The sequence below is a fragment of the Leptopilina boulardi genome, unplaced genomic scaffold (genome assembly GCF_019393585.1).
Source record: "Leptopilina boulardi isolate dan_hultmark-lab unplaced genomic scaffold, ZJU_Lbou_2.1 LbouV2_38, whole genome shotgun sequence".
NCBI classification, from domain to species: domain Eukaryota; kingdom Metazoa; phylum Arthropoda; class Insecta; order Hymenoptera; family Figitidae; genus Leptopilina; species Leptopilina boulardi.
In genome coordinates this window covers 2,316,803-2,344,172 of record NW_026137951.1, presented here as the reverse complement: position 1 = coordinate 2,344,172, position 27,370 = coordinate 2,316,803, and the positions used below count along the sequence as shown (strand labels likewise).

The window sequence follows — 27,370 nt, the reverse complement described above, 5'->3', positions numbered from 1 at the left end:
CGACACAGAAATCTACCTTACCGTCAGTTGGTAAGGTAGATTTCTATGTCGGTAATTTTTATATTTTTATTTATAAAAACTGTTTTACCATCAGTCGGTATGGTAGATTTCTGTGTTGGTAATTCTTTGTATGAAAGAAAATCCGATAACAAATTTATTTAAATAAACATTTTCTTTGTATAAAGAAAAATTCGGTTAAATATTCCTTTTTTTTGCTATGAACATTGTAGATATAAAAATAGAAATTCTTTGAAAAGGGTTTAAAAAAATTTTGTTTCTTAGTTATAGAGAGAGAGAGAATCAAATTGAAAATTTATAATATATTTTTCATAAAATACAAACACTTGAGACAATTGAGAGCTTCAGAAGAAAATTGAGAGCAGTGTGATTGGTTTTGTGAACTGAATAGAAAAATGTTTGAATTCTCTACTCTTTCTCTCTTTTTCTCTGATATTCACAAGGATGCAATGAGTAACACTCACGAAAATGTAGCTTGTCTAAAATACAGTTTTGTTCCTCTTTCCTCTTAATACTCGCCCATAGCTTTTCACTATACAAAGTTGAGTGTATTATATATATATATATATAATATCAAATTTTTCGTCCAAACGAATTGAATTCTCTCAAATTAAATGAATTTAAAAAAAAAATTTCAGAATTAAAAAACAATTTTCCACTTCAATCAATTGAAAAACTATACTGAAATGAAAATTTTAACTATCTGATGAAATAAAAAAAAATCACGTTGAGTGCTAAATGGAAGTTTTTGGAGGCTGATGATCTTTATATATTGTATATATATATAGGTATTATAAATATCTGTCTGACATTGTTACATCCGGCGCTGTTGACACCAACTACAAAACTTTTATGACTTTCAGTCGTCTCCACTATTTTCCGATGTGAAAAGCGAGGGTCGAAATCCTTTTATAGAAGCAACATTGCACGGGAGATTTTCGCGTCTTCCCCCTCTCTAAATAAAATAAAATAACTGAGGACATGTTTATCACAAAAGTACATGCCAAAATGTAAAGAGCATTTTTTCCTCGACAACGTGTATTTTTTTTTTTTTATACAAACTTTATTTTATTGAATAGCTATATATTAAAATTAATTTATCAAAAATAAAGATAGAATTTCTATTTTTTGACGCATAATTTCCATTGAACCAATTTTCCAAATCAAAATTTAATTTCAGAAAAGAAAGAATTTTTCTACAACCGAAAATTCACTTGTTCTAATTTTCATTAGTCGGGGATTTTTCTCTTTTCTCAAATTTTTAAAATTAACTTCCGTCAGTAAATTTTAGCGAATTTTAAAATTAACCAATCAAAAAATTTGTAGAAAATTTTTGATTGATTAATTTTTAAATTTGTGCTAAAATGTTTTGATCGAAAATGTTTATTCGAATAAATGAAAATTCTGACAAATAAAAATTAGAATATTCTGTGAAGTAAATTTTTCAGTTGTATAGAAAAATTCTGTTTTCTGAAATTAAATTTCGATTTTGAAAATGGGTTTAATTGAAATTGTATCAAAAAATAGTTCGAGCAAATAGAAATTCTAAAAAATAATGAATATTCTTTTAATGAAATTCAATAAAATAAAAATTGTAATAATATTAATTTTAATATTAATGCGGGGAAAAAAAATGAGTAAGCTTCAATTGCTTCATTAATTTTATAGATAATTTATTTCTGATTTATAAAAATCTTGGTCATTTAAAAAAGTGATCGTTATCTGAAAATTATTTTTTCCCCAGTTTGTCCTAGTTTTTATGTATTCATTTGAGTCTGGAATTCAATATACATGCATTTGGTATACATAGAGTATCGTCCAGAGAGAGGGAGAGAGCTTGAATTTTATATTTTTCGCGTACCTTTGGGATTCATAGTCGATTAAATGAATCTACGTATGTGTGGATTGTACAATACTTACGGTTGACACGAACTAGTTTTGTTGTAACTGGGAGGAGAAATATATATATATATATAGTAAAGTTGAGGTGGCAAAGGGTATAATATGAAACACCGTCTCCTGAGCGTTACTCATCAACCACGCTGCAAATTGGCATCGACGTGCCCTGCTTGTTAATTTCCCTAGGGGTAACTCTAAGGAAAGTGCACTATTCCTCCTATTTACATTCCACTCAAGTGGCGCAACTTACCACAAACTTGATCGAAGAATAAGAAACGAGTCAAATTTCTTTTTCGTCAATTCTCACATATGTTTTCAAAGCGCATCAATTTCCCATAAAAATCATTCAATTAAAATTTTTATTTTCAAGTATTTTATTATAAATAATTATTTTTTAAACGAATTTTCATTTTTCGAATTAGCAATTTGACTAAAATTTTTAGATACCGAATTTTTGTTTGGCATAATTTTTATACCAATATTAAATTTATAGAATTTTTAATACGCCGAATTTTCATTTGTTCGAAATTACAAATGACCGAACAAAACATTGAGAGAAAGATTTCGGCGCTATTTTTAAAAATTGACCAATCACAATTTTCTTGATCATTCGTCGATTTTTAAAAATTGCGCTAAATTCTTTCTGTCGATTGTTTGTACGGACAAATGAAAATTCGGCGTCTTAAAAATTCTAGAAATTAAAAATTCGTACAAATAAAAATTCGCTAAAATGGAATTCGTATAAATATTCGGTAAATTGGAATTTATGTCATTTAAAAATTCGATTGAAATTCGAGAATCTAGTTTGTTGTTGCAACAAATTTTTTGTTCGTTTATAACAATTTGATATTGTTGTGACAACAATAATATTTTAATATTAACTTAATTATTATTTTTTATTTTCACCAAATTATCAAGAGAAATAAATAATAATAGGTACAAATTTAATTTAATAAAATAAAATTTATTATAAAATAAATAAATTCGACAATTTTCTATACGTGACTATACAAATATTAACAAAAAATTTTTTTTATTTTTTTTTAAAGAAAAATGTTTAATTCATAGTAGAAAGAAGTGAAGTATAAAGAAAAATACTGTGTGTGTATAAATACAGAATTTTTCCGATTTCTCCATTATTCCTTTTATCCATTTTGTATACTTGAGTGCGAAACTCTGTTCGATTTAGAGTCCCATTTTATTTTATTCGGTTTTAAAAAAACGAACCACTAAAATAGGTTTAATGCCTTTCTTCTGAATAAAAAAAAAAACTAATATTTTTAACTTATATATTTTCAATAAATAACAAATGCAATTAAAAAAGTGTTGCAATCACTTGTTATATCTTCAATAATTGTTCGTTATTGTAATTTAATAGAAGCTTTACTCTCAAAATTTGAATTAGTTAGAAACAAAATAATTTTTAATAAAATTTTAATTTAGTAAAATTAATTAATAGTAAAAAAATTTTTTACTAACGAATTAGTAAAATTAAACTAATTCAAAAGCAAAAAGTGAGTCACTGATTCAAATTATTTAAAAATTTTACAAATTCTTTAAAGAGTAGGTAATTGATGTAAGAAGAATATTTTTCAAAAATTTTTGGTCCATTAATTTTTAGATACAATTCCAAAATTTCCATTAAAGAATTGGTTACATATGTCATCAATTTGGAAATTACAGATGGATATCTGAATATTCATCACCAGTATCCAGATTGCAAATTTGTTCTGCATGTTTACTGTTATATTGACATAGAGAGAGGGATATGTATAGAAATTCCAAATGCATATAAGCTATTAATTTTGTTATTAGAGAGCATTTTGATTAATATATATATACCTATATATATATACGAATTTCGTCCTTGATTTGAATGCTTTATGTCGATGAAATATATCCTATAAATAATTTAATGTTGCCATTTTAAATATCCATTTATATATTATCTATAAATAAAAATGCTTTCATTTCATTATATACGCAAATTAATCAAAAAACAAAAAATAGAATATGTTCTTTATATAAATTTCCAACGAACTTTTATATTTTATAATAAAACATTTTCTCTCGTAAAATAAAATAATTGATTTAAAAAAATTTTTTAATTTTCAAATATAAATTTAAATGAAAATATTAAAGAAAATATTTGCAAGAGAGTTTTTAAATTAAAAAAAAAAACAAAATGTACAAATATTATTTAAAAAAATATAATATTATTATACATTATAGTTGAATATGTTAGACAAAGTGGAAGAGAGAGAAATTTTTCCTTTTCTACATACAATGTAAATTATATAAAAGAAAGTTTAATATTTTAGAGCAGGATTTAAGCTTAACTATTGTAAAAGGGATTTTTTCATAAAAAATATATTTCCTAGAAATTTACCATACTTGAATAAGGAAAAATTATATCTATTCGAAAAAGAAAAATTTTATATATTAATAATATATAATAATAAATAATAATAATTAATATAAATAATAATTAAATAATAATGAATAATAATAATAATAATTAATAAATTTAAAAAAAAGATTTCTTTAATTTAAAGAAACCAATTTCTTTGAATAATGAAATAAATTTGTTCATTATCAAATAAATTCTAAAATTGATACAGGATCAAAGAAACATTTATTTGAATTAAATATAAAAATAAAAATTTTTGAAACGAAGATAACTTTTTTTTTGGATCAAAAATAATTTGTTTGAAACAAATAAATTTTCTTTGTAATCCAAAGAAAAATTTGTCAAATAAATTAATTTGTTTGAAACAAAAGAATATATATATAAAACGATGAACACGTCAAGACGCATGCGGCTGCTAGTATCGATTAGTTACTTGACTAAGTATAAGTGTATAAGAGGAAAAGTGTATATATGAATCTTCATTGGTGATAAAACGGGTGCAAATATAATCACAGTGTGTGGGAGTAAAACTCGACTGTTGCATGTAAGGAACTTGACAAACTAAGGGGGATTTTACGCGTGAGCACCTCTTTGGATTATCAAGTTTCTTATAGTTAAATACTTTGAAACTTGTACCATATCGGAGGGAGATTTCATCTCGCAGCTAATTTCAATTAAATATATTTTATCATTTCAAATATTATTATATAATTGAAAAATTAATTAAATTCTCATTTCAGCTTATATTTTATTACAGTGATTAATAATAATTATTATTATTTTTAATTATTATTATATTAATTATAATAAAAAAAATATAATTATTGTAACTAATATAGTCAAAGTTTTATTATAAAATTTTCAATAATTAAATAAATTATTATTATACTATTATTATAGAAATAAGAATTTATTTCATTATTTGTTAATAAAGTTACTATTCATTAGAATTTTTTGTTTGCAATAATAAAAATAATTTTTTTTTGATTTAAAAAAATTTTCATGTCAATGATTTTTTCTTGTTATTTTAGTTGCTGGGTCTGGGCATCATGGCGGTGGGCGTTTGGGCATGGACGGAAAAAGATACATTCAATAATTTGTCCCGCCTAACAAACATTGCACTTGATCCGGCATTCATCTTTATTCTAGTCGGTGAGTAAATAATCAAAAATTATTTAATACAAATAAATTTTTATTGACTCAAAAAATAATTATTTATATTAAAAAAAAATTAATTATTCATATTGAATCATAATTATTTATAGCAAATAATAATTTTTTTTATAACAAATAATAATTATTTTATAACAAATAATAATTATTATTTCTATCAAATAATAATTTGTTATTATTAAATATATTAAATATATTATTAAACCGGTTTTGTTGAATCAAATAAATTTTTTTTTTCAATTTACTTTAATCTTTTGATTATTATTAAAAAAAAAAAATTCACAAAAAATATATGAATATCCAGCTGAAAAAAAAATTATAATTTCTAAAGAGAAGAAAAAACCATTTTTATTTTTAAATGTCATTTTGATTTTTTCATATATATGTATACAAGAAAATTTAATCGAAAAACAAGTAGAGCATATGAATAAAATGGAATTACGTTGAAAATACGATAAAATTGCACGTATATATCTGAATAATGCACAGGTAAAAGGAGGTTTAACGATGTGCTGCTGGATTACGTAAGTAAATCTCGCACCTTAGCGCGCGAGTATACAACTTGGGGGGGGGGAGGTAAAAATTGATCTAATTTTTCTTTTAAATTTCACACAAGGCAACAGATTTTTTGAAATGAAAATTAAATAACCTACGTGAAAGAAAAAAAAAGAACTGAAAATTTTGCTAAAAATGATTAATTAATTAAATATTCAAATAAAAATCAAATAATATATGGAAAAAAATGTACTTAATATTGCGACCACAATACATCATGCATTTCAAATTATCAAATATTCCTATAGTTGAATAGTTAAATTTTCATTGACTGGCGACAGCTGCATTTAATCATAGTTTCAAATTCTAGTTTCAGTTAACCATATTAGATTTAATTATATTGGCAATTAGAACAAATACCTTTTTTAAAAATTTTAATGTCATACTTTTTTTAAATTGTTAACTTAATTTTGATTTTTAACTTGAAAAAATTTTTCTTTTTTAATTAAACCATTTGTCAACAATTAATAAAGACAATAAAATCTGTTTGCTCAATAAAAATTTTAATTAGCCATACTGACAAAAAAAAATTATTCGATTTGAATAATAATTGATTACTTGAATCCAAATAAATAAATTAAACCAAATACTTTTTCTTGAATCAAATAATTTTCCTTTCAAATTAAATAAATTGTATTTAAATCAATAATTTCTTTTATTTAAAACAAATAACAATTAAAATAATTACCATAATAATTTAATACAAATATTTATTTGATAATTATTAAATAAATATTTGTAAAATACAAAAAAAAATATGAATTATGAAATAATATGAAAATTATGAATACAAATAAATATTTATTTGTATTTATAATAACTATTATTATTAAATGGTAATTATTTCAATTTTGATTCAAACAGAGAAATTATTGGTTTAAATACAATTTATTTAATTTAAACAAATTGATTCAAATAAATATTTATTTGGATAATAAGTCAAGTAATCGATTATTTGAAACAAATAAATTTTTTTTTTCATACATTATAAATTTCCGTCAAATTATATTATTATAATAATATATAATAATAAAATGCTTGGTCTGTCCTTCTGTCCTAACTTGAAGTTGGCCTTTTCTGATTTCACGTGTTTTTTTTTTGAATAGTAATCTTATGACGTGTCAAATTTTGACAATTCTTTTTCTCATTTTTGCCAAAGTTGTATAATTGTGTTTTCAAATTTCGGAATAAGTTTCTTTAAAATTCCAAATTCGAAAATTCAATTCACGAAGCTGAAGTACACAACGTTTACCAACGAAATTTTTTTTAAAGTTGTATATTGATTCAAAAATTGTATACAAATACAAAAAATGTATGATGAGAAAAAAGATGCGCCAGGAAATTTCGTACAAGATAGTAATTTGAAAAAAAATTTATTTTTAAAAATTAATTTTTAAGATACCAGGCGCCAACGAATACCTATTAAATATTAATTATAAAAACACAGGCCTCGAATCAACTTAAAGACACAAAAAGTCGTTTTAGTCGATTTATATTCCAAAAAAAAGTGGATTTGTTTTTTATTTTAACAAAAATATTTTACAGATTTTTAAATAAAAAAAATTTTTTTTAATAATAATCCTTTTCGAAGGGTTAAAGTTGAAATTTTTAGAAATTATTAAATTTCAAAAGATATTGTTAATTTTCAAACAATTATTAAATTTTACAGAAATAAAAATAATTTATTAAATAAATTTTGGAAAACATTTTTTAAATTTAATTGAATTTTCAAAGATTTAAAATTGAGATTTTTGAAATTAATTGAAACTTTAAGTGTTTTGTAATTAAAATTTTAGATGATTTCACTAAAAATTTATTAGAAAATGCGGACAAAATACAATAATTTGAAAAACATTTTCAATTGAAAAATGGTTTCAGATAGTTGAAATTTCAAAGAATATTATTAAAATAGTTAAAAATAATTGAATTTCCTTAGAGTTATAATTGAAATTATTAAATTTCAAAAAAAAAAAAATTTCAATGGAAAATTTTAGAAATAATTAAATTTTATATGCTTTTAAATTCAAATTATTGAAAATTCAATTAATTTTGAATTCAAATTTTTGAGAATAATGAAATTTTATTTGATTTTAAATTTGGAAAATAATTGAATTTCAGTTCATTTTGCATTGAAAATTTTGGGAAATAATTGAATTTTAATTGAAATTTTGCGGATAATAATTTAATTTAAGTTCATTTTTGATTGAAAATTTTGGTTAATTAATTTTGAATAGAAATTTTAGAAAATAATTGAATTTTATTTCATTTTAAATTGAAAACTTGGTAAATAACTAAATTTTAAATTGAAAATTTTGGATAATTATTGGATTTTTAATTGATTTTGAATTAAAATTTCGGGTAATAATTGAATTTTAGTTTATTTTGAATTGAAATTTTTAAAAAATAATTCAATTTTATTGTGTGATTTTTTTTTAAATTATAAACTATTGTTAAATTTTATAAAAATTTTAATTGAAAAATAATTTTGATATAATTGAATTTGTGATGTATTTCATTAAAATTATTAAAAATAATTAATTTAGTGAAGAATCATTTTAGTTCAAAATTTGTTAAATAATTGAATTGAAGAAGATCTGAAGAAGATCTACATTTTATACTAAAAAAATGTATTTTATTTACATTTTTTTTAAATGTAAAAAAAATGTCCTAACTTGAAGTTGGTTTATACTGTTTTCACGTGTTTTTTGAATTGTAATGTTACGACGTGTCAAATTTGTTTCAAATTTTGAAAATTACTTTTCTCATTTTTGACAAAGTTGTATAATTGTGTTTTCAAATTTCGGAATTGGTTTCTTTAAATTTTTTTTTTATAACAAAGAATGGAACAATCATTTTCGCGCGTTTAATTTTGCTATAGTATATATAATAATTTATTTGTTAATCTAAAGCAGCTGTTGCTTCATAAAACGTGTTTGTAATTCTAAATATTGCCAACAATCTCTCTTTTTCGTGTTTACAAGACAAAATGGTTTATTCTACATTCACTTCCATCAACCCCCTTAATTAGGTCATGTAAATCAGGTCATTTCGAGCTAACTCTGCATGCAAACTGAAATACCGACGTTATTTCCGCAATGGGTCTTCTTCATCTCCGTTCGAAAATTAAGTGAATAAAATATATATTTGTTTGCTAAATAATTTAACTAAAACCCTTATAAAAAATTATTTATATAAATATCAAAAAAAAATTAATATAATAAAAAAAATTATATTATTATTAAAAAAAAAAATAATTTAAAAAAATATTCAAGTTTTTATAAACAAAATATTCTAAATTAAGTGCCAATTTATTATATTGCAATTTGACATTTTTTTTTTTTGTATGAATTGAAATACAGTACAAGAAAATTTTTATATAGTCTTTTTATATAAATAATAAATTGCTTTTCCATTTTTATATAGAAGTTCTTTGAAACATTGACTTCTTTTTTATTGTTATATTATATTTATAAAACGTCCTTTGGGTTTTGAAAACTGAGCATTTTATAGGATAGAAATATTTTTATGTATACATAAGCTTTTTCCTTGAAAGTTGCAAGCGCATCAACTTTATTGAGACATATGTTATTTCAAAAATTCAAGTTTCAAGAGATTTCTTATAAACTAATTTTAAGATTATTATTTTATTTACAGTAAATAAATGAAAATAAAATTTTAATTTTTTAGTAATTTTAATTAAATTTAATTTTTATTAATTAAAATTTAAAAAAGAATTAATTAAATTAAAATTACTAATTACTTATTATGTGAAAAATACTCCCCAAATATGAATTAGTAACATTTTTTGCTACATGAAATTAGTAATTTATTAACTAGTTCAAATTTAGAGAGTAATTAAATAAAAAATAATTTTGTAATTTAATTAATTTATTTTTTTTTAATAATTTAACAATTTTTATAAAGAAATAAGTTTGAAATTCTTAAATTTTTTTTTTAATTTGCTAATTTTTTTTTGGCAATTATCCCAAAAGTTAAAGCTGGACTTTTGGCAAAGACTGTCGCTAGTGAATCACCTTATAAATGTTTGTTCTTTTGAAATAGAATATATTATTAAAGAGAATATCAAATGATATATATAAGAGGACTATTAGAGTAATTGGCTGTTTTTAAAGGATCTAGGTTTAGATTCAATTAAATTTAATGAGCTTTGTAGATGTAGCTACTTACTTGATATAACGATGATTATTAAATGATAAAGGGCTACAATGTAAAATACATTCAGAGAGAAAAGTTATATATTTTTTTTATTCAAAGTCAAATAGATTTTTTTCACTAATTTTTTATTTCAATTTTTCTATAAATATTTATTTAGTTTTAATAAATTTTCTTTCATATGTATATTAATATTTTTCATTTAATAATTACCTTAGCTAATATTTAGCTACTAAAAATTATTAAATTCACTTTTATAATTAAAAAACCCAAAATTAATTTTTTAATTAAAAATTATTTAGTAAGTAATATAATTAGTTGAATTTCACTATACTTAGAGAATAATTTTTTTATTTTCGTTTATTTGAATTAAATAAAAATTTATTTGTCTTAGAGCCAAGCAATTTTTTATTTGTTACAAATAAAAAAAAATTTATTTAGGACAAATAAAATTTTTTAATTTAAATCTAATGAAAATTTTTATTTAAATAAAATAAAATTTATTTGGTTCTGAGACAAATATATAATTTCTCTCGGTGTATTTTTTTTTTAAATTTATTTTTCCATTTAAAAATTAGTAATTTGTCTGTATATAATTTTTGTATATTTAATAAAGTTTGAAAATTTGTTTATTAAAATAAATTATTTATTATAGGTACTGTGACATTTGTCATTGGATTTACGGGCTCCATAGGTGCGCTCAGGGAAAATACGTGCCTCCTAGCTGCAGTAAGTAGTCATTTATTTACACATTTAAAATCCCGTTGTTATCCGGTTTGTTGCATATAATATATATAATACACTCACATCGTTCTATATACCATTTTAACAATTATTATAGCAATTTTGTAATTAAGTTACCATAGACAATTTTCATTGAAAGCCAAAATCTGATCATTCAATTTATGCATATACAGGAAAACAAATTAATTTTAATTGCATTTCGATTTATAACAAGAGTTTGTTAATTTCAATAAATTGTGCTTTCAAAATTTAATCTGTTAAGTAGAAAATAATTAGTGTATATAAATTTCATTTTAACTGTTTTTTTTTCATTTGGGAAGGGGTTTAATGGAATTAAATTGTAATTTAATTTAAGCTCTAATTTTTGGTCTTTTTTATTGACAATTGTTAGTAGAATTTTATTTATATATAGAAAAAAAACTGTCATTTGTTCTAATAATTGACACGATTATGTGTAATTAAAATTGTAATTTAATTTCCAATTCTTAATTTTTTTTTAATTACAAATTTTATGAAAAATTAGGAAAATTATTTTCTAATAATTGTTTATCAAATAAATTGTTATTTATTATAAATAAAGTTTCTACTTTGAATTAGTAAAAATTTTAACTAATTTGAATTAGTAATTTACTTTTTGCCTTTTTGAATTAGTAAAATTTTTAGTAATTTTATAAAATAAGTATTAATAAAATTAGTAATTTTTAGTAATTTTATAAAATAAGTATTAGTAATTTTTAGTAATTTAAATTTAACTAATTCCAGTTTTAGAGAGTAAGTAAAAAATATTACATAATATGGAATTATAAATAAATCCAATATAAATAATTTTTTTTACAGTATGCAAATTTTCTTGCGCTGTTATTGTTATTGGAAATGACAGCAGGCTTTTTGGGATTCATCTTTAAAGACTGGGTAAGCCACTAATTTTTTGCATTAGTTAATTAATTATTTGCAATAAATTTTAATTTTTCATTTCTGTTAATTAGTTTTTAATTCTTTATGCGCAGTATTTCTGTTTTTATAGTCTACTCAAATCTTTTATATAGCAGAGTGTAAAAAATTATTATTATTATTATTATTATTATAAAATTGAGTTATTAAATAATTTTTTATTATATCAGATAAAGTCACAAGCGACGGGGGGCTTTCAAGCCTTCATTATTCATTACCGAGAAGATCCTGATCAACAGAATCTTATTGATTGGATTCAAGAAGATTGGGTAAGCAATATTTTTTTAGTTTTAATTATTTTTTTTATTTACTTTTTACATTTAAAAAATTTTTTATTTTACAAATTTTTATTTATTCTCTAAATTATATTCTTTTTTTGGAAATATATTTATTATTTATTTATTATTTTTTTAATTAATTAATTATTTCATTTATTATTGCAATAATCGTTTTTCATCTTAACTTTTTTTTCATGGGTTTTATAATTAGAAAAAATTTGAGTATTTTGCTAATTTTAATTCCTTTCTTTCTATTTCTGATTTTTTTCTTTCTTTCTTTTTTTTTGTTACTATTTTCATTTTTGTTTTTATCTCGGAACTATTTTGCCATATTAAATCGGGTATTTAATATTTGCATCGTCTCGATTCTACTTGAGAAATTATTTACGATCGTGTTTGAAATTCATATGCATTCCCACTATGTTTCCAAAGCTGCTTCTATTAGAGCACGTTTTTTAATATCGCATTTCTCGGATATCTATAAACATATATATATATATCGAGGATCATAAAATAATTTCACTCCCACAATTGTGCAAAAATATGGTTATCAATAATTATATAATTTTAATATATACAATACATTTCAATAAAATATTTTATTGAAATATTTATTCGAAATTAATTTTACATGATTTTGATATTTAAAAAAAAATGTCTGACAATTTTAATTTATATTATTAGATTATTTCAAAATTTAAATATATATTTTTCATTAAAATATTGTTTAAATATATATATATATATATATTTTTTTGTTTTCATATGTAAATAAATGTTAAAAATCGATCGAGGAGAAATTGAAAAAGAAAAAAGAATACTGTATTGATATACGAAAAGTTTTACCTGAAATGTTCCTCGTGCCTTCATATATATGAAAAGAAGTCTTGAAAAATCCGTGAATTGTATGTGAACAATGTTACTATTGAATTCCAGTTGCAGTGTTGCGGTATCGAAGGTCCAAAGGATTGGGATCGCAACAACTATTTCAATTGTTCTTCGAGCGAAATTGGCTCCAGGGAAGCCTGCGGCGTGCCTTTTAGCTGTTGCAAGCGAAAACCTAATGTAAGAACAAAAAAAAAAAAAAAAAAGAAAACATTTCTTTTACAAAAATTTATTTTTAATTTTAGGTCCATATAAAAAAATAATCTTTTTTTTTATTTTCTTCATTCATATTTATTTATTCATTTTTTTATTTAATTATTTATTTATTTGTTATCCTCGTAGTTAGAAGAAAGATAAAAATATACTTTATCTCCTAAAAATGAGAAAAAAACTGTTTTTCTCCAATTTTTTCTATACTCAAATTTTTAATATATAATTTTTTTTATCACAAAAGGCGTGCCCAACATTATGACGTTATCAATTATTTACAAAAGTAATTTTTTAAGAAAAAATAAATTTTTGGCTAAAATCACTGATAACTTTTTTTTTTGGAATTTTATTTATATTTTTTATTTACTAAAAAATATTTTTTACAATTAAATATAAAAATTATGAATTTGAAAATATAATTAACAAAGTGCTAATTGTAAAATTTTTCCCTATTATATCTCTTCATTGTGTAATTTTTTCAGTAGTAAAGAAAAGTTTTAGGCGCAGACAAAACAATTTTTGAAATTATATATAATTTTTGTATTGTAGTATCAATATACAAAATATGGACAAATTCGTTTTATTTTTTGTATGACTAGTAGTAAAGGTCAATGATAGTCAGACAAAGTGCTCATGTATAAACTTTGACAATAGCAGTAGTAAAAGTCGCTTTAGTCAGACTTTGAAAATTTTTCTATCATTATTGGTAAAAAGTAGATTTTGTTAATAATTTTATAAAAAATTAAAATTTAATTTTAATTTCTATTTTTTTAAATTTCTAATTTTTCAGATAGTAAAAGTCCATTATAGTCATACAGAGTAGCTTTTATTTAGAAAACAGTAGTAAAAGTCAATTTAAGTCAGACTTTCTAAATTTTTGCAATTTTTTTTTCTCATGGTAATAGAAGTAAATTTTTTTCTGACAAAAATAGGTTAAAAATTTCTCATAATTTTAATTTCAGTAGTAAAAGATAATTTAAGTCAGACAATAAATTTTACATTAATATTGTGTTTGCAGCAGTTGTTTGAAGATAAAATAAGTTAAATAAATTATTGCCTTTGTGTATAATTGCAAAAAAAATAATTTAATAGTAGTCAGACTCTTATAAATTATTTTTTCTACTTTTTTTGGAGAAAGAAAAAAACAGGTTTTCAAAAAAAAAAATACATTAATTAACGAAACAAAGTGATATTTTTTTAATTTTAAAGTTTCATATGAAGTGACGTCAATAATGTATCGCATGCCCTTAATTTTCTTGCGAAATTAATAATCAATTTGAAATTGCAGGAAATTATAAAAAATAAGCAGTGTGGCTATGACGTAAGAAAACCCGGTTATGTAAGTATTAAATTTATATATATAAAAAGAAAATTTATAATATAAAATTATAATTATTCATCAGTTTTTAGAAAAAAAAAATTACATGCTTTTTTTAATTACGAAAAAAGCAAAATTCTGAGACTTTTTAGCTTCTTAGCATATTCAACCATACACACTATATATATATAAAAAAACGTACCTTGTTTTTTTCTGATTCAAGAAAAAAAAATTCACAAAAATTCGCGAAATAAAATTAATTTCCAACCGGTTTTTTTTATTTTTTTTTTTTAAAGTGGTTTTATTTATAAAAAAAATCGTTTTTTACTGAAATTCAAGAAATAAATAAATTAATTCACTAAAATTGGAGAAATAAAATTAATTTCCAATTTATTGACCTATTTATTTAGTTTTGTTTTTGGATTTTTTTAATATTTTTTTTTTTCTTTAGTAGATAAAAATTTAAAAAAAAATCTTAACCTGTTTTTGTTTCTGAAATTCAAGAAAGAAATTAATTCACAAGAATTGGCGAAATAAAATTAATTTCTAACAGTTTTGTTTTTAAAGTGGGGGTTTTTTTTTTTGCTTTTTTTTGCGAAATGAAAGGATATAGGGGAAAGTTTTCAGAGTTTCTCTCGTTTCAAGTGAAGATGATTATAATGTCGGACGAGCGCGCACCGACAAAAACTATTGGGCTCTAAGAAACCTAGAACTTAATTAGAGAGAAAATGGGGCAAGGATAAGAACTTTAGAAAACCGACTTCTATGTTTGTATATATATATATATACCTCTAGCTGTGGGTTTGTTTTCACGAGAGAGACCCACTTAATGGCTTTCGCGAGGATCCACCAAAATGTACTTGTCTGCCAATTATCGCTGTTATCGCTTTACTGTCAGCAGAGTTACAACGTATACTCTCCAGGCAATTATATATATATATATATTGTGTATGGTCGTTGTGCATGCGATGATCCAGTAAAAAAAAAATTTTTCTCTCTCCCTCTCCAAACTCTTATCTAAAGCTCAGATTAAAAACGAGTCTCCCATTTATCACTGGTCACTGCTAACAATACCTTACATGGCAAACTGAAAATAGATATCATAAGAAAAATTGTTTTTATTCATTACGTTTTCGAATAAAAAATTTTTAAAACAGATTAAATAAATTAAAAAAATTTTTTTTTTAATTAAAATTAGTTTTAGAATTAAAATAAAATTTTATTAAATAAATAAATAGAAACCCCTTTTTTTATTTTCCTTTTTTTTTGACTAAAAAAATAAAAATCATTTTCTAAATTGTAATTTAAATATTTATTTCGCTTTTTTTGGTTTTTCTCTTTAAACCGCAATTTTATTTAAAAAAAATTCGAGTTAAATGTTTTCTTCACATTTGAAGTATTTTTGTACGAAAATATATAAAGAACCTTTTACAAGGAACTCGTCCTTTTATATAGTTTTCAGTTTTTATTTTGTTTTTTTTTCATTCAACCCTGTTTTTAACTGAAACTCAACCTGCAACTCAACAGATAGATAAATAGAATAGAAGAGAAGAGAATGGCAAGTAGAAGAAAAATAGAAAACGTGTATTTTCCTCTGAAAATGACCCCCCTTCTTTCTATCTCAATTCTCTATTTTATTTAAGTTTCTCGTTTCTATTCTCTTCAAAATGATGTTGAGAAATTCTTTTTTCTTTTCTTTGAAAAGCAATGATAGTTATTTATTTTTTTTTTGTTATTAATTTTTTTGTGAAAAGTAGCTAAAAAGTCCTTATTGTATTAAATAATTGTATAAAATTTTTATTTTTTATCAAATAAATTTTTATTTGAATCAAATAAACTATTTGAAACAAAATTTAATTGACTTAAAAATTATTTGATTCAAGGAAATATTGATATGAAGTCAAGTAACCAATTATTTGAATCAAATAAATTTTTTTCATTTGTAACACTTTCTCAATAAGTATAAAAAAAATTATTTTATAGAAATAAAAAATTATTTGATACAAATAAAAAAATATTTGATAAAAAATAAAAATTATTTTATAGAAATAGAAAATTATTTGATACAAATAAAAAAATATTTGTTAAAAAATAAAAATTATTTGATACAAATAAAAAATAATTTAATACAAATAAAAAATAATTTGATACAAATAGATATTTATTTGATACAAAAAAAAAATTTATTAGATAATAATTATGTAACCGATTATTTGAATCAATTAAATTTACTTTTCAGTGTAGTTTTTTTTCATCAATTTTAGTAGAAAGAAGCTAAAAAGTCAATTTGTGTAAATAATTCTCAATTTTTTATATATAGAGAGAAAGCTAATGTGAGGAAATATTTTTTTTGAAACTGCAGAGCTTTTAATTTGTCTTTAAAAATAAAATAAAATAAAATGTGTTTTTTATAATAGTTTTTAACTGAATATTTTTTGAATCCTTCGGGAAATGCAGCCGGGAGAAAGGAGTATATTTGAAAGAGGTTGCCTAAGGGCAGGAGAAGAGTGGTTAGAAATGAATCTTGTACCTGTAGCGGGTATGATTGTCAGCACGATGGTCTTACAGGTATCACTCGAGTTGACAAGAGAATATTTTTTATATTCCCACCATCATGAAACTTTAGAAGATATTTATCTCTTGTATTTTTTATTCAATTCAATGTACTAATTTTAAGGCATATTTATAAATTTATAGATCTACTTAAATTTTTCTAAAAAAAAATATCATCAAAAAAATTAAATTAAAAAAAAAAATTTTTATTTTTCTTAATATAAATTTAAAAAAAAACCTTTAATAACAATTAAATTAGTAAATTTCTAATTTACAGTTGGTTCTTTAATGGCTCAAAAAAAAATTTCTTTGAGTCAAAGAAAATTTCCCAATAAATATTTTTTTAAAGTTATATTTTAGTAAAAAAAAAAAAAACATTACTTGGTATTAAAAATTTAGAAAATTATAAAAATTAATAAATATAAATAAAAAATCACAAAAAAAGTAATAAATAAAAAAATAATTACAAAAACAAATTACAAATACATTACAAATTAATAAGTAAATAATTATTAAAATTTAAAAACAAACAATTATAAAAATTAATAATTATAAACAAGCAAAAAGTTATCAAAAATGAATTGAATAAAAAACACAAAGTTTCATTTATTTTTTACTACATGTTCGTAAAAATATTGTATTTATTGTTCTATAAAAATTGCATGTAAATTTTGTTTTGAAAGCACCGTCACGTATGTATATATATAGTGTTTTGCAAAATTTTTTTTTTTTCTTGTACCTTTGGGCTTTTGAAGATAGATATTTAATCCGACAATTTCCCTTGTGCGCACACTGCAAAGGGAGTTATATAACTTAACTGATAAATCCAGGATTAATTAGATTTTTAATTGCTTTCATCCTCCCTCCCCCCCCTCTCCTCCTGCAAATGGTGATTGTCATTAAAAGTAAAGGAATCCAAGAGAAAGAGAGAGAGAGAGACCTTCATTAAGATTCATAAAATGTAACTGGAACGTTAGGGATTTTGATCTTTGAATCGGAGAGATAATGAGAATTTTTGTGTATGTGTGCATAGTGAAAAAAAAGAAGCTATTTTTTTTTTTTTTAGTTTTTTCTGAGAAGTTTAATTTTCTTAAAGGAATGATAAAAAAAAAAAAAAAGTATTATAATCCCTGCGCACCTTTAGAATCGAAATTTCAAGCGACAATTTCCGTTGAAAGCCAACATTTCTTTATGTTCGTTTAACACGCGAGAAAATAATAGCAAAGTTTTTCTCATGTCCCCATAATCAAAGAGCCTAATTTATTCTCCCCCAGTTGTATGAAATATTGTGACACTTAGTAAATTGCAATTTGACCCTCTCGTGATATTTCTGGCAAAAAAAGAAGTCACGACTTTGATGTCATTTACTTTTTTTTATTTACCATTTTTATTTTTTCAATTCGTTTTTGTTCAATTATAATTTTTATGTTATATTTAAATTTTTATAAAAATGATAAAATAATTTTGAAATTAATTAAATTTTATTTGTTTCAAATAAAAATTATTTTTAATATATTATTTGATACAAATAAATATTTATTTGATACCAAAAAGAAATTGATTTTTTAATACTTTTTTCGATGCTATATGCTTTGTATTTAGAGAAACAATTTTAATGAATTAAGAAATGGTTGCTCTCTCTCTCTCTCTCTCTCTCTCTCTCTCTGAAACTTATAAAAGTACTCGGAATCTTTAAGCTTCTTTTGAGAAAATTAATTTTAATACGAGAAGTTTAATTAAAAATTTATAAAAGGAAAATTTCTAAAACCATCCTTTTACGGAACTTATTTCTTTCTTTCTTTTTTTTTTTTAATTTAAGACGTCATTTTGAAAAAACAACATAAAAATTTAATTAATTTCGAAAATTAAATTTCCGGTGGGTCAAAAATATAAAATTGCTTTTTTTATAAATAGAAATAATTTTAAAAAATCCTAATTCTAATAAAATAAAATTTTACTATATCTTAAAGTATATTGAAAAAAAATCATTTGGTACAATTAAATATTTATTTGGACCAAATAATTTTTATTTGAATCAAATAATTTTTTTTCAGTGCAAATTTTATTTTGAAACTTTTGTCAGTAAAATGCGATATTGCTCAATTTATAAATTATAAAAAACAAATTAAAATTTTTTATGGAATTCTTTTTTATTTCAAAGAAAACATTTTTTTTTTTATTTGCATTTGTCGCAATATTAAAAAAAAAAAAAAAGCGCAGCTTTCAGGAGAAATTTTCCTCCAGCTTCCAGTCTCTCTCGACAACTATAAAAGTGTTCTTCTAGATTGGTAAGCAGTAGACAATTATGTTTGTTTTCAGAACTTTGATGTCGGCAAAGTAATATATGAAAAAGGGTGCGTTCAAGCGGGAGAAGAGTGGATGGAGAGAAATCTTCTTGCTATAGCCACTGGTGTTGTTGGAATGGCATTTATTCAGGTATATTTCTATCAACAAAATTAAAAAAAAAAAAATTTCCAATTTTAATATTTTACAACTAAAATTGAAAATTTATTTATTACAATTTTTTTCTCATACAATTCGAAAAAAATTGTTTTTTCCTTTTTTGTTATTTTTATATTTGAAAATTTAATTTTGAGTTTTTTTGTTTTCTTTTTGAAAATATTTATTTGAATAATTAAAATCGTAATAAAAAAAGAATATTCAAAAAAGAAATTAGAAAAATTAAGATTTTGAATGAGGCATTGTTTTTACATTATATAGAATTATTTTCGAAATAGTGAGATATATGTATAATTTGGATATTATAATTAGAAACTCTCGCTGTGTATATATATAGTTATGGCTAAGTGAGGTTTCTGGTTTAGTCAGTTAATATACAGTTTATATTGTTATGTAATAACAGCTTTAAAATGAATTTCAAATCTGTTTGCAAACCGCATCAAAGTTTCATTTAGCTTGAATTTAAATGTAATTTTAGTTTCACATTCATTTGAGCTAATAAGATAATTAATTTTCTAATAATTATTATCAACATTATTCAATTTTCGTTAAATTAAATTTTTTTTACATTCTATTTTATTTTTAATTTATTTTCAGTTTTAATTAATTATTACATTTATTTTTTTATTTTTATATTTATTTTATTTTTAATTACTTTTAATTATTTTTAATTCATTATTTTGGATGAATTATTTTTAATCAAATACCGAAGAAGAAAAAAACAAAATGTAATTTTTTTTTATTAAGTCAAGGATGTAATTATCTTCGAAAATTGAGGTGAGCTTTATTATAACATTGAATGATGTCTACTTGCACAAATAATTTTCAAAAGTATAATTATAGTTGCTTGTAAAATATATTGCTTAGATGTAAACATCGTGAGTGTGAAATTTTTTAAAAAGTATTATATAATAATTTTTTGATAATATTTTAATATACATAATATTAGAATTAGTTTTTGTAGAATTTTGTTGAAAAAAAATAACACCCTGAATCAAAACAATGATAATTGTATTTCTAAAAATGAATTTTGAAACTTTTTTTCAAATAAAGAATTCTAATATTTTTTTTTTAAATTAATAATTTTATCGAAAGAACGAAAAATTTACTTTTAAATTTGTATTTCAGTGTGTTTTTTTTGTTGTTGTATAAAAATAACAAGATGACTGTACAAAAAATTTGTAGAGAAAATTAATGAAACAAGTAAATAAAGAAGAAAAAAAAATGAAAGAATTCAATTTTTTTTTGATGGTCATCTTTTGGAAACGTTAAATTTAAAAAAGAAAAAATTAATACTTTCATTCTTTTTCAGATCGTTGGTATTTGTTTCGCTCAAAATCTGCGGGCGGATATATTCGTACAAAAAGCGAAGTGGCATTGACATTCGAGGGCCCCCACGGCAGTTTAGCATCTTATACTGATCAAGGATGCTGACCTACCACGTTTGTGAAGACCATAAAAGCCAAGATAAATATCGACATCGTTTTTTCCCCATCTCACCACATACACAGAGAGACAACATCTCAGAAAATAAGTCAACAAATAATATAGAAATATTCTAAAAAAAATTCTTAAAAATCGAAAAACTGCGTTGTCAACATTATTGTTCCACGAATATTAGCCGATAGTTTGTTATTTTTTTTTTTTCCTCAAGAACTGAATAATTTCAAAAATCTGCAAATAATGTTTTAATTGTAAATAGGTAAGAAAAATTTTTCTCGAATTTTTCCACTATTTTTGACATTTAAAAATTGTCGGACTTTATTTAAAAACTGTCGTTTATTTTTTTCAAATTTCTTTTTTTCAAAATTAATTCTATTTTTTCATGAAAAAAATATTTTTTAAAATTATTCGCCTCATGTTGGAAAATTTAGAAAATTGTTTTTCCTTACCTATATGCAAAAATAGAAAAATCGATTGACGTACAATTTTTATTTTAGAAATTATTTATATTTGAATTATGCAAAATTTTTCTTGAAATGAATGAAGAAAAAAAAAATCATTGTAAATGGAAACGAATAGATGTCGGTTTATAATATGTGCTTTTATTCGATTCCATATTTTGTAATATTTATAATTTATTTTTTATAAATTGTGTGAAAATTGACGAAGATTGCACTCATTAGTGACGTGTGATGCAAAATGGATGTGAATTGTTGTAATAAGACAATTTCTCTGCAAGGAGCGAATCTTTTGTATGTACGTACCTTACTCGCACGTTAATACACATTTGTTGTAAATAGCGTAAATTTCACGAGTCGCAATAAATCGTAACGGAAGTTATTAATATATAAAATATATATATATATATATATAAACACACGTTCCGTCCATTGTGTGGTAAGGTATTTTCACTATAGTGAAACATCCAAGGTGCTTTTCATCTAGTGCAAGCTTCGACAATTTTCGACACACTTTAAATTGTCGCCACATAATCAATGGATTAATGGAAGCTTTTAGGAGCTTACGAAATTGTTAAATCATTAGATTATAGTCTGTGTTCAATATTCCATTTTTTTTCCCCCAGCATAGTAATCTCGGCCAAGGATGTCGTCAATTTTATTAGAATATCAAAGAAAAATAGTATCATCTGAATATTTTATTAGAGGTAAAAAAAAAGTGCTCCAATTTTTCTCGCATACTTGAATTAATTAATCCATTTTTGCAATAATTCAAGCGGAAATTTTTATTAAAAATTTATTTTATTTTTAATATAATTAATTATTAACATGCAAATGACAAGTTCTATTTCAACTTAGAAAATTATTTATTATATTAATTAACATTTAATTTAATTTTCCGATTTCTATAAAAAATTGTGACGCATCTTTGACGAGAGATAAAAAAAAAATTATGGCTGGCTCAGGGACAAACTTAACGGTTCATATAACGTATTATTAAAGGTGAGAATAAAAAAGAAAAAATGTGGCTAATTGGGAAAAACCGATATCGAGTTATTCAACTTTGAAAGTTGAAGGTTAATCAAGGTTTTCGAGTCAATCAACGTGGCTTCGTGGGGGCGCGGCATTGTCTGGCCAACATTGCCGCAGGGTAAATTTTTTGCTTCTAGCGATATTTTAGGGCCGTTAATTTATAAGTATAATTATTAAAAAAAAAAAATAGACTTTCCTATTATTCCGCTCGTATATATAAATATATAATAATGATCGTTGTACACTGAGCAAAAAGTTGTCGGATATTATTTCCTCTTGCAAAAAAGAAAAAAAAAATTAAATATAAAAAAAGCGATAGTTAGAAATTACTACATGTAAAAATTTAGAATATTCTCCCGACTGAATTTCGACAATCCTGATATAAAAATGATCTAAAATGATAATAATAATAATTTAAAATTAAAATTTGAAAAAATTGTTTTACTTTTAAAAGTTTTTTTTAGAGAATTATTATTATTAAATATTTTACAATTCTTGTGTCTATTTATACAAACAAAAAAATGTATTCAATGTTTAATTCTTTTTATTTATTGATAAAAAAATTTTTTTTTTTTTTCATTTAAAATGAGTATTTAATTAAAGTAGGTAGCCAAAACATTATTAAATAAACCTAGTGAGAATAATTTTTATCGAATAATAATAACTTCCACTAATTTTTTGCTTCAGTGTAAAAATAACAAACTGAGCATTTTATTGATCATGATAGAAAAAAAAGTGATAAAAGAACAAGCGGACGCTCCTATTTTTATTTTGCTCGAAATACATTCCAGTTTAAGAAAAAAAAAAAAAAAAAAAAAACTATGAATAATAAAGCTCGTGACTGGACAAACAGCGAAAGTTGTCATGTCTTATATTGTATTAGAAAAATAATTTTATCAATTGCGAGAGAGAGAGAGAGAGAGAGAGAGAAAGAAAAAAAATTTCAGCTATAGGAAAAACAGCGAGAGCACAAAAGAAAAAATATAAAATCTCTCGGTGGAGTTGTGAACGTGAAAGTTAAATATAAATAATATATTACAAAATATAAATATATTGACATTATTGTAAATAATTATTATAAATATATTGTTATTAAATAATTACTAAATAATTATTACATAATTATTAAATAATAATATATTAAATAATATATTATTTATAATATTATATTTTAAACTAAATGAGACAAATTCAGGTTACAAAAACAAAAGAATGTGATAATCTGATAATCGAAGGCAATAATTTGTTTCATCTGAAAGAAATATTTAATAAAAATTTTAGAGTACTAAATAAAATATTTTCACGATCACAGCTTTACTGTATAAAGTGAGATCGCTTCCAGAGCAGAAATATTTTGAACTATATCAGTGTGGATATTTTGCGAAAATGTAAAAAAAGAGAGAGAGATAGAGCGAGAATATGTGAGTAAAGACAACACGAAAAGTGATATTATCTCTTAGATGTAATATACTGTAGAGATGTTCCTAGCTTATTAAGAAGAAAAAAAGTTTTTTTTTTGTCACGTCCCTGTTATATATTTTATTTCACTCAACTAAATGTGATTATAAAAAAGAAATCGGATGTCACTCAAACGTTTTCATACCTTCGAATTGTCACTTATAATATAATTTTTCTTTGCTTACAAAAATTCTCTGTAAAAATAGTTAAACCACTTTCTACGCCAGTTTACTAAAAAACAAAGTGTGTTCTTGAATGACATCCTCGTATAGAGACTTGGTTGCTATTTTTTTATATATAAATAAAAACGAAACGCTTGAATTAAAAAAAAAAAAAAAAAAAAAGAAATCTGTTGTGCGGAATTAAATACTGCCACAAATTAATATTATATAGAATATGAATATAGAATTTAACTTGTATAACTGAAAATATGTGTTCATTTTTTGCGAATTTTTTTTTGTTTTTCAAGGGAATACAATTTCTTTTATATAAATCTGAGAAAAACTGATTTTTCTACATATTATTATTCTGGAATATTTTTCCTATAAATAATAATGAAAAAAAAAAAAATATTTTCCGATAAAATTTTAAATAAAAAAAATTTATTTTTTATTCTCAAGGGCAGTGAAAAATAAATTTTTTTATAATTTTATTTTAAATTCTCAAAATTGGATATTAATTTTTTTTCAAATTGTTTTTTTTCTTTTAAACTGGCCTTAACTTTACTAAAAACAAATGTATATTTTCGATTTTCTAATTAAATTAATTTTTTCCCCTAATTTTCATTAATATTCTAATTCTTTAATTTTGCTAAATGCACTAATTTGTTGCTTATTATATGGAAAAATGATTTAAAATTAGTTTCTACTTGTTAGTTGTGTAATAAGTAACTACAATTTTGACACTGTTGACATGATGTTAATTAGTGATAAGTTATAAGTTACTAATAATGTGCCGTCAAGATTATTAGAAATGGGTTTAGCAAAGGCTGTGCTTATGCAATTACTCGTATTGTTTCAAGTTTTTTTTTTTGTTTGTTTTTGTAATGCAGTACAATTTTTATATTTCTTTTTAAAGTAATTAAAAAAAAAAAAAAAATTCCTATTGAACTGGATAAAAATTTGTATACAATTTCTCCGTGATATAAAAAGAAGCTAAAAAAATTTAAAAATATTTTTTCTTTTTGTTTGACGAACAATACAAATATTTCTTTTTGTTAATTTTTGCTAAACCCAAAATTTACAATTTACTACGCTATTTTGTATGTAATATCAGTGTAAATTGTTCAACGTTCATTTTTGTTAATATACAATACCAATATTCTGTTTTGTAAATAATTTAAATTCAAAAATTTCATTTTATTTACATTTATTATAAAGAACTTTTGAAATTTATAAAAAAAAACAGAATATTGGACTCTGCCATATAATACCTCGCACAGATATTATATATAATAATGAACAAAATGATTAATCGAAAAATAACAGTTTTATTATTAAGGATTTTAAAATTTTCAATTTTTGTTATCTTTGCTTCCTTCAGTATTATATTTTCGTCCATTGTGTTTTATTTGTTTAAAAAAAAAAAAGAAAGGAACAAAATCGAAAATACAAAAATGTCTCTTCATTTCTTTTGCGATAATTTTTCTTTTGTACTGCAATAAACAATCCTTTTTATTTGTTTTGTTTTATTCAACATTCCAAGACCAATTATTTTTTAATTAAATTTTTTTTTTGCGAGTGTAAATAGTGTACATGTACTTGTATAAAAAAAAGGGAAAAAATAATTTAAAAATATCTCTTGACCAAATATGAGATAAGAATATAATTAATTTTGCCTTACGTAAAATGATTGAGATTCAAAATATAATTCTTTTTTTTGAAATCAGAAAATAAGTGTACTTCCCATTATAATTTCATTAATTTTATTCATTAATTGATTTTTATATAAATTAAACCTTTGTGCCAAAAAATAAATATTTAAATCAGATAAAATCGATTTTTTAAAAAATTTACTAAAAACGAAATATTAGTTTTATTATTAAAAAAAAAATATTGTAAATTTATTTGAAATTCTGAAGAGAAAATTAATTTAAAGTGCAACTTTTTTTTTTAATAAAAAAAATTTTTTTTTATTATTATTTATATATATGTGTTCAAGAATAAGAGATAAGAAATAAGAGACAACTGATTTATGAAAATGGAAAATAATTAACTGAATAAATTTTAATTAAGAGAATTTTTCCAGTTTATCCGACTGTGAAATCGTGTACAATAATAAAAAAAAAATGAAGCCAAAAAGGAAATAAATGCGTGAAAAGAATGCATTTCCAACTAATTTTCTCTTCAAAAGAAAATAATTATATGAAAAAATGGTTCACAGAATCTAGGAAATGATATTTAAAAAAAAAATAAATGAATAATGAAAAGAAAATTATATAAAGAACAATCGTTTTAACAAAAGAAAAATTATTTATCTTAAATAAGTATTCGATATTTTAAAAATTAGGCAGAAAAATTTATATAAAAAAAATAGTACTAGGTTTAATGCAAATTTACATTTTCAATGATAGTTTCGAAAAATAGATATAATAATTAAATCTACGAAATTCGTGTAATTTGAAAAAATAATTTTAGAAAAAATTATTAGATCAAAGCAATATGTAATAAGTATAAAAAAAAGGTATTTAAAGAAAAAAAAATTTAGAATCCTAAATGCTGCCAGTGGATAATTTTCATTAAGAAATAAAAAATTATTTATAAAAAGTTCGTTTATAATTGCGAGCTTTTCTTTTTATATAAATATGTAATATAAAAAAAAAATGCGATTTATGCAATTCAATGTATAATCACTGTACATAAGACTATTATATACGCATCGTTTCCTGTAACAAAATTGTTGTAATGTTTTTATGAAAACAAAAAAAAAAAATTAATATTTATACTTATCGTCGTACATAAAGAGAATAAATCATATATATATAGAAATAGAATTTTTCTCAACTTTTTTTTTTAATTCAATTTCCTTTCTTCATTAAATTTTTTGTTGTAATTTTTTTTTGAAAAAAAAAATTTTTATTTTATTTCATGTTCTTTAATTTAAAAAAAACAAACTTTCAGCCGAGTATATTTCAGAATATAATATGTAACGTCGATCAGCTAAAACTTTTTACAAATTCAACAAGTTTTTTATACTTATTTAATTAAAAAAAATTTTTTTTTTATTAACAATTTAATAAAATAGAGTTTTGCATAATTTAAAAACTTCAAAAACTTCAAAAGAAATAGAACTTTTTTAATTAGAAGTTTGTAATTGTAAGGAAATGCGTCAAAATAGATAAACTTTTCAAAAG

The 27,370-nt window shown here is 22.0% G+C and overlaps 2 protein-coding genes across 5 annotated transcripts in view; one reads left to right on the top strand and one right to left on the bottom strand.

The window, feature by feature from the left end:
* Nucleotides 1-8,892, bottom strand: part of LOC127288110 (stomatin-like protein 2, mitochondrial) — an 85,651-nt gene extending 76,759 nt beyond the window's left edge. Inside the window, exon 1 of one of the 2 annotated variants that reach the window (XM_051315372.1) lies at nucleotides 8,880-8,892. The gene's annotated coding sequence lies outside the window, so the exon portion shown is untranslated. Of the gene's footprint in view, nucleotides 1-5,604; nucleotides 5,618-8,879 lie in introns of those variants that run through there. The other variant, XM_051315373.1, reaches the window with a different exon arrangement.
* The window catches only part of LOC127288115 (tetraspanin-5), a 76,295-nt gene extending 52,813 nt beyond the window's left edge, over nucleotides 1-23,482 (top strand). Inside the window, exons 2-10 of one of the 3 annotated variants that reach the window (XM_051315382.1) lie at nucleotides 5,359-5,479; nucleotides 10,884-10,957; nucleotides 11,810-11,884; nucleotides 12,094-12,192; nucleotides 13,138-13,266; nucleotides 14,585-14,635; nucleotides 17,072-17,182; nucleotides 19,487-19,603; nucleotides 20,940-23,482. In XM_051315382.1, coding sequence (XP_051171339.1) covers nucleotides 5,359-5,479; nucleotides 10,884-10,957; nucleotides 11,810-11,884; nucleotides 12,094-12,192; nucleotides 13,138-13,266; nucleotides 14,585-14,635; nucleotides 17,072-17,182; nucleotides 19,487-19,603; nucleotides 20,940-21,008 — 846 coding nt within the window. In that variant the 3' untranslated portion in view covers nucleotides 21,009-23,482. The remainder of the gene's footprint in view (nucleotides 1-5,358; nucleotides 5,480-10,883; nucleotides 10,958-11,809; nucleotides 11,885-12,093; nucleotides 12,193-13,137; nucleotides 13,267-14,584; nucleotides 14,636-17,071; nucleotides 17,183-19,486; nucleotides 19,604-20,939) is intronic. The other 2 variants (XM_051315381.1, XM_051315380.1) reach the window with 2 other exon arrangements.
* The last annotated feature ends 3,888 nt before the right edge of the window (nucleotides 23,483-27,370 follow it).